Raw genomic sequence first — 7,782 nt, 5'->3', positions numbered from 1 at the left:
TGCTGGGTGAGATAAATATCTTGGTCAAATGCCAACTTTGTATAAAAAAATGGGAAAAGTTGTCTTTTGCCAACATATTTCTCTCACCCAGCATGGGTATATGTAAAATGGCACCCCAAAACACATTCCCCAACTTCTCCTGAGTACGGCGATACCAGATGTGTGACACTTTTTTGATGCCAAGGTGGGCAAAGGGGCACATATTCCAAAGTGCACCTTTCGGATTTTGCAGGCCATTTTTTACACATTTTGATTGCAAAGTACTTCTCACACATATGGGCCCCTAAATTGCCAGGGCAGTATAACTACCCCACAAGTGACCCCATTTTGGAAAGAAGACACCCCAAGGTATTCTGTGAGGGGCATGGTGAGTTCCTAGAATTTTTTATTTTTTGTCGCAAGTTAGTGGAATATGAGACTTTGTAAGAAAAAAAAAAAAAAAAAAAACATCATCATTTTCCGCTAACTTGTGACAAAAAAAAAAAATTCTAGGAACTCGCAGTGCCCCTCACGGAATACCTTGGGGTGTCTTCTTTCCAAAATGGGGTCACTTGTGGCGTAGTTATACTGCCCTGGCAATTTAGGGGCCCATATGTGTGAGAAGAACTTTGCAATCAAAATGTGTAAAAAATGGCCTGCAAAATCCGAAAGGTGCACTTTGGAATATGTGCCCCTTTGCCCACCTTGGCAGCAAAAAAGTGTGACACATCTGGTATCGCCGTACTCAGGAGAAGTTGAGGAATGTGTTTTGGGGTGTCATTTTACATATACCCATGCTGGGTGAGAAAAATATCTTGGTCAAATGCCAACTTTGTATAAAAAAATGGGAAAAGTTGTCTTTTGCCAAGATATTTCTCTCACCCAGCATGGGTATATGTAAAATGACACCCCAAAACACATTCCCCAACTTCTCCTGAGTACGGCGATACCACATGTGTGACACTTTTTTGCTGCCAAGGTGGGCAAAGGGGCGCATATTCCAAAGTGCACCTTTCGGATTTCACCGGTCATTTCTTACACATTTTGATTGCAAAGTTCTTCTCACACATTTGGGCCCCTAAATTGCCAGGGCAGTATAACTACCCCACAAGTGACCCCATTTTGGAAAGAAGACACCCCAAGGTATTCTGTGAGGGGCATGGTGAGTTCCTAGAATTTTTTATTTTTTGTCGCAAGTTAGTGCAATATGAGACTTTGTAAGAAAAAATAAAAAATAAAAATCATCATCATTTTCCGCTAACTTGTGACAAAAAATAAAAAGTTCTATGAACTCACTATGCCCATCAGCGAATACCTTAGGGTGTCTACTTTCCGAAATGGGGTCATTTGTGGGGTGTTTGTACTGTCTGGGCATTGTAGAACCTCAGGAAACATGACAGGTGCTCAGAAAATCAGAGCCGTTTCAAAAAGCGGAAATTCACATTTTTGTACCATAGTTTGTAAATGCTATAACTTTTACCCAAACCATTTTTTTTTTGCCCAAACATTTTTTTTTTATCAAAGACATGTAGAACTATAAATTTAGCGAAAAATTTATATATGGATGTCGTTTTTTTTGCAAAATTTCACACCTGAAAGTGAAAAATGTCATTTTTTTGCAAAAAAATCGTTACATTTTGATTAATAACAAAAAAAGTAAAAATGTCAGCAGCAATAAAATACCACCAAATGAAAGCTCCATTAGTGAGAAGAAAAGGAGGTAAAATTCATTTGGGTGGTAAGTTGCATGACCGAGCGATAAACGGTGAAAGGAGTGTAGTGCCGAAGTGTAAAAAGTGGCCTGGTCATGAAGGGGGTTTCACCTAGCGGGGCTGAAGTGGTTAAAGATAATCCATTCTGAACCGATGCATGCAGTTGTATTATCGGTGCAGATCCATGACGGATCCGCTCCAAACGCCAGTGTGAAAGTAGCCTAACAGAGCATTATAATGATTTACTGTATAATGCTGTGTGTCCCTGCCCCACATTAGCTGTGGTGATCTGTGCTGATGGCATTATGTCAGTACAATACATTACAGATGATGTCGGGCAGAAACACAACTTGGCAAATTTAATAACATTTACGCCTGAAAACAGCCGTAAAAGAGGAGTAAAAACAACTCCAGTCAGGCTGGAGTACTTTTTCCTCCAGGCGCACGGACTGCCGGAGGTGCGATTCATTTATGACAAGGCGAATGCGCAAGTTCATTTAACCAGATGAATAAGCGTTTTGCTCATCCATACGATGATCTGCAGCACCTTTACATGGGCCGATTATCTGGAGAGCGCATTGCGCATTAGGCCCCATGCACAGAACTGTAATTTCAGTCTTCATCCTATCTGCATTCTATTGTGGATCAGATGCGGACCCATTCATTTCAATGGGGCCGCAAAAGATGTGGACAGCACACTGCTGTCTACGTCCGTATGTCCATTCCACTGCCCTGCAAAAAATAAATAAATATATAATATATATATATTATTGTCCATTTTGCAGACAAGAATAGGCATTTGAAACATACTACGGGACCTGCGGAAGAGAAAGTGAGGCATGCACGTTGCCAGTATCCGTGTTTTGTGGATCAGTGATTTGCGGACCGCAAAAACGGATATAGGCATGTGCATGAGTGTTAGGTTTCCCTCATGTTAGGAAATCGACCTCACCCCATGTCTGTTCCCTGTTTCTAACTTGTGACACGGCAAGGCGTGGTGGCATATTAACACGTGGTGAACAGAAGACCTCACACTGACCTATTATATGACCGAAAGTTTATTGGAAGTAAAGCTGGGATGAGACAGGGAATTGGGGGATTACACGCTGGAGCTCAATTCCTGGATGTTGTCAAGTCCTTGTTGCTCCTGAGCAAAACTCCCCTGAGATAAGACTGATTCAATCCGTGTGTTCATGTGAAAGACGGTTCTATGAACGTTCTTCAGTAAGATGCTCGCTTTCTCAAAGTTCACACAAATTTGGGCCACACTGTTTCTATAAAAGTACAGGAAGATCTTTACATATTAGGCATAGGAACAAAATGAATAATTAAACGAGGAATATTTAGACATAAAATTGAAAACATAAGAAAATGTTGAATGGCTTAGGCTACTTTCACACTTGCGGTAACCTTTTCCGTCAGGCTGTTCCAGCGGGGGAACAGCCTGCCGGATCTGTGCTACCGCCTCTCAGCATGTTTGCCATGCTGCGGCCGGACCTCTGGCCCTCCCCATTATAGTGTATGGGGTCGGAGCGGACTTCCGCCAGCACGGATCCGGCAGGCTGTTCCCCCGCTGGAAAAACCTGCCAGAAAAGGCTACCACAAGTATAAAAGTATCCTTAATTCTCCTACATTATAGACCCAAAATCTGTGATTCTAATACCCTAATGACAACACTTCTTCACTGTGCTTTGATCAGCCTTGTCATAGGGATATTTGTCAAGATTTAGTAATGTAAGTGCACCTAGACCTTGTTGTGAATTATGCCACAATTTGCTGCATCTAGTTCTGCACCTAGACCAGCAAGTGGACATGGCCTAATGGCGGTAACTTTTTTTTTTTTTTATAAATTATTTATTTTTAAAAGAAGAAATATAACATACAGGAAGAATACAATAAGTATATAGCTTGCAGAAATCAAATCCAGCCAGATATACAATATGTTCACATGGAAAGGTGAGGGGGAATTAGGAATGTAGTGAATAATCCTAACAACAAAAAAATCCTTGAAGTTGCCATGTGAATCCCAGGGCCGGTGTAACCATATAGGCGAACGTAGGGCGCCGGCCTGCTCGGGGTGCCCTGGTGGGCTCCCCCTGACTGGGGCTGCAGCCCTGGGTGAGCGGCTCTTGAGCCACCCCCAGCGCCGTTACAGGGGGGCCAGGAGGTGGAGGTCCTTCTTAAATATGGCAGAGCAGGCATCTGCTTACCCTGATGGCAGGTGCCTGCTCTGCCAGTAAATTACTGGAGGAGAGGAGGCGGGCGGCAAGGGAGGCAGTTCTAGCAGCTCCCCAATCCTCCCTCATGCGTCCTCTGTGATGCCGGAATATGACTTCATTCCAGCCCTGGCATACTAAACGGCCCGCTGGAGGACTCAGGAGCTGCACCACACTGGACCCCAGGTGAGTGTTTAAGTGTTTGACTGAGTGAGTGTCTGCCTGTGTATTTATGTGAGTGAGTGTATGTATGTCTGTCTTTCTGTCAGTAAATGTATGTGTGTCTGTCATTGAGTGTCTGTGTGTGTATGTCAGTGAGTGAGTGTATGCCAGTGAGTGTGGATGTCTGTTGGTCAGTAAGTGTCTGTGTGTTTGTCAGTGAGTATGTGTATGTTTGTCTGCCAGTGAGTGAGTGTCTGTCAGTGAGTTTCTGTGTACGTCATTCAGTGAGTGTCTGAGTGCGTGTCTGTCTGCCAGTGTGTGTGTGTGTGTCTGTCAGTGAGTTTCTGTGTACGTCATTCAGTGAGTGTCTGAGTGCGTGTCTGTCTGCCAGTGTGTGTGTGTGTGTCTGTCAGTGAGTGAGTGACATGAGGGGGCGGCAAAATGGATCTTTGCCTAGGGCGGCAAAAATCCTTGCACCAGCCCTGGTGAATCCTATAAAACAGTCAGTCACCAGCAGAGCCATATTAAATAAGAGTGAGCAAAACAGAGGTCAATGAAAACACGTGAATGAAAGGAAACATAGCCACTAACTAAACTTAGGAGAATTAGGCAAGCTCCATTTGGGGACCACAGCTTGAAGAAGAGGGGTGACTCCATTGCTCCCAGCTAAAGAGCTCCTCTAATAGATATCTGATGTATCTTGTCTACCCATTCCGAAGCAGAAGGTAGATTAGGATCTAGCCGATGCAGCAGGACTAGTAATTTGGCAACCATAATGAGATAGGTCTGTAGAGTCTTCTTACTAAGAAGACAAGATTGTATCAGGAGGTATAGTAAAACAGTCTGAGGGGTAAGTGTAACCTGGAATGAGCAAATTATATTGATCTTCGCCTCTACAGATTTCCAGTAGACTTGGATACTGGGACAAGTCCACCAGATATGGTATAAGGATCCAGGAACTCGGCCACATCTCCAACAGGTGTTAACCATTGACGGTGTCATTTTTGATACAACATCCAGAGACCTGTACCATTTGGTAAGTATTTTGGGGATCAAGCGCATCTAGAGGGGCCATGAGCGCAGTGTAGAATTTGCTTAACCTCAGATTTTGTACATTGGACTTGTAGATCACTCTCCCAGGCCAAGACATAAGGAACCTTAGTAGGGGCCCTGGTTGCTATTAATTTATTATAGCTAAGAGACAGTAAGTGTCTGGGAGGGGTCGGAAAAGATAACAAACGTTCAACCCAATTTAGCTGTCGAGACTTGCATTGAGATTCAAATGCACTAAAAACTTTCATCATCTTAATAATAAAATGTTGAGAGAATAGAAACAAGGGGAGGGAGAACATCTGTAGATGATACTCTGATCAGGGAACGCCAGAGTTTTATGAAATAAAACTGTACACAATAAAAAATAGCCTCAAAGTTAACCAGGCAAGGTTGATTCAAAAGGGACCGAAGGCCCAAGCTCCCATTCAAACATTACAGGCATGAACCGAAATCACTGTAACAAAGCAATATGGCTTCCAGGTCTCAGCAGAAGAACTATTAAAAAAGGATATTTAAGTTTGTAATCATTGAGGGGCCTGGGGAGCCGCCGGAGTCTTCTGTTTGGAGTGTCGCAATTTCTGGACCATGTGCCAAAACTCTCTCTTTGGAAGCTCAGGCAGGTAAGCATTCTGGAGTTGAACTCAAGAAAATCTACTTGCAGTTGTGACCCTATCGGTGGTAGGTCTCCTAGTTTCCTAATGGTGAGGTTTTTTTCCCATTCACCATGGTTTGCAGGCCAAAAGGGTATAGGCAATTTATTTTTTAGCTGCAGTGCAGATCTGTAAGAGGTTTTAGAAGCTTGTGTTTCTGCAGGGTGGAAAGAGCTAGATCCTGGAAAAATTATAGTCGGGCGATCTCTGTCTGCGGACAATAGAGCCATTGTATCCAGATAGTTTAAAAGACCAAAAACGATGTCCTTCTGTGGGGATCACTTTAAGCAGGGTTTGGCTTGAAAACCCTGTGAGCACTTTCAATAATAATCTTGGCTGCCAGACCTTGACCAAGTCCGCAAAGATGAAAGACACCACCTCTGTTACCTTTTCCAGATTAGTGTATTCCAGGAGGCCCCGAATACGAATATTCTTTTTCTGGCTCCTGTATAGCCTCTGAGTAAGATAGTGAGCTGCATCTTCTACAGGGCCTCCACCCGACCCCCTATCTATTGGATGTCTATTCTCATTTCTGACATTTCCGCTACCAAGGGCGGCAAAACTTTGGAGAGTGCTCTGCTCCGGAAGTGTCACAGCGGGCGTGCACTCCAAATAACAGACAACGCACCAACCAGGCTCGGGACGAGAGACAGGGGAAGGGCCACCCCCCACCTCCCTCCCTGCACTGCCCAGCCCACACACAGACCCCGAAGGCAGGCCCTCCAGCCCGGGCCGACAAAACCCCGAACTCCCTGAGATGGTGAAGTGGGGAAACAGGAGCAGCCCGCTCACACAGAACCCGGATGGGAAAGATGACACAAAACAACCAAACTAGAAATGACACTTATCTTCCAGAGCAGGAACAGACAGCCAACCTTCCCTCCTAGCTTCCCAGACCACAATGATTAGTATAATCCGCTCAGATCACTTGGCTGGAGTGCCATTTAAACTAATGACTCCACCCAGTGCACTTGATGAGAGGCGGATCCAGCACGGCACCAAAACAAACACTAACTTCGTGCTGCTATCCTGGCCGACCTCCGCACATCGTCCGAGTGGGGCATGACAGGAAGCCCCAGGAGATGGAGTGGGAGTCCATGCACTCTGCTTTATCTGAAACGCTCTATGAGTAAGAGCACGCTGAGCAAGATCCTGCTGCGCACTCATGCAGCACCATCTCAGAAGCTTGTGGCTGGGAACTCGGGGGAAGGTTTCTTGAAGTCCTTCTCCATATCTGGTTGGGAGCGGGGGTGGACTTGACCATGTTGCACTAGACTTGATCATGTTGCTAGTGGGTTAGATTAGAAGCTGTGTCTGGTGTTCGGCAGCAGGAGTGATGCTCTTAGGCCTCGTTCACACTTCAGTGTTTAGTCAGTGATTTCCATCAGTGATTTGTGAGCCAAAACCAGGTGCAACTCTAAACACAGAACAGGAGCAGATCTTTCCCTTCTACCTCATGTCTGTGGAGGCTCCACTTCTGGTTTTGGCTCACAAATCACTGATGGAAATCTCTGACCAAACACTGAAGTGTGAACGAGGCCTTACTCTTCTGCCATCAAGCATGGTCAGGCTCTGTCCCCTAAGAGGTAACATTTTGTGCCATAGTTCTGCAGTGAAATTCTGTTGCACACCAAGCCAATGTGGGGTGAAATAGTTTAGAGACTTTTCTCTATCCCTGCACCGCATTTACCATCCAGTCTGAGCCACTGTGATAAGTCTAGGCAGCATGTCTAGGTTTATGCCATCTACAAAATTAGTAAAATCTGCCCCCATTGTGCAGAACCACATCACTATCCACCATTGGGGGCCATATGTTGTGTGTTTGTATGATCATATGGATTTTCAAAATTGTGTAATTTTGGTGTAATTGCAATTTAAACATCCCACCAACTTTTTTAATAGAAAAATGATAAGTCCTTCATAAAATTGGGGCTTGCACAAAAACTTGTGACTTTAGAAGCATTAATAAATTCCCCTCCAATGTCCATTTGGTACCAAAAAACCAACAGA

At 44.5% G+C, this 7,782-nt stretch overlaps 1 protein-coding gene across 5 annotated transcripts in view; it reads right to left on the bottom strand.

Moving 5' to 3' along the window:
- Nucleotides 1-2,748: 2,748 nt before the first annotated feature.
- TSKS (testis specific serine kinase substrate) overlaps nt 2,749-7,782 on the bottom strand; it is a 30,812-nt gene continuing 25,778 nt past the window's right edge. For all 5 annotated transcript variants that reach the window (XM_044278159.1, XM_044278158.1, XM_044278156.1 and 2 more), the window contains one exon: nt 2,749-2,965. In XM_044278159.1, the coding sequence (XP_044134094.1) occupies nt 2,791-2,965 (175 nt within the window). In that variant the 3' untranslated portion in view covers nt 2,749-2,790. The remainder of the gene's footprint in view (nt 2,966-7,782) is intronic.

The sequence above is a fragment of the Bufo gargarizans genome, chromosome 2 (genome assembly GCF_014858855.1).
Source record: "Bufo gargarizans isolate SCDJY-AF-19 chromosome 2, ASM1485885v1, whole genome shotgun sequence".
NCBI lineage: Eukaryota > Metazoa > Chordata > Amphibia > Anura > Bufonidae > Bufo > Bufo gargarizans.
The sequence above is the reverse complement of the archived record's forward strand: the minus strand, read 5'-3'. Positions and strand labels throughout refer to the sequence as shown.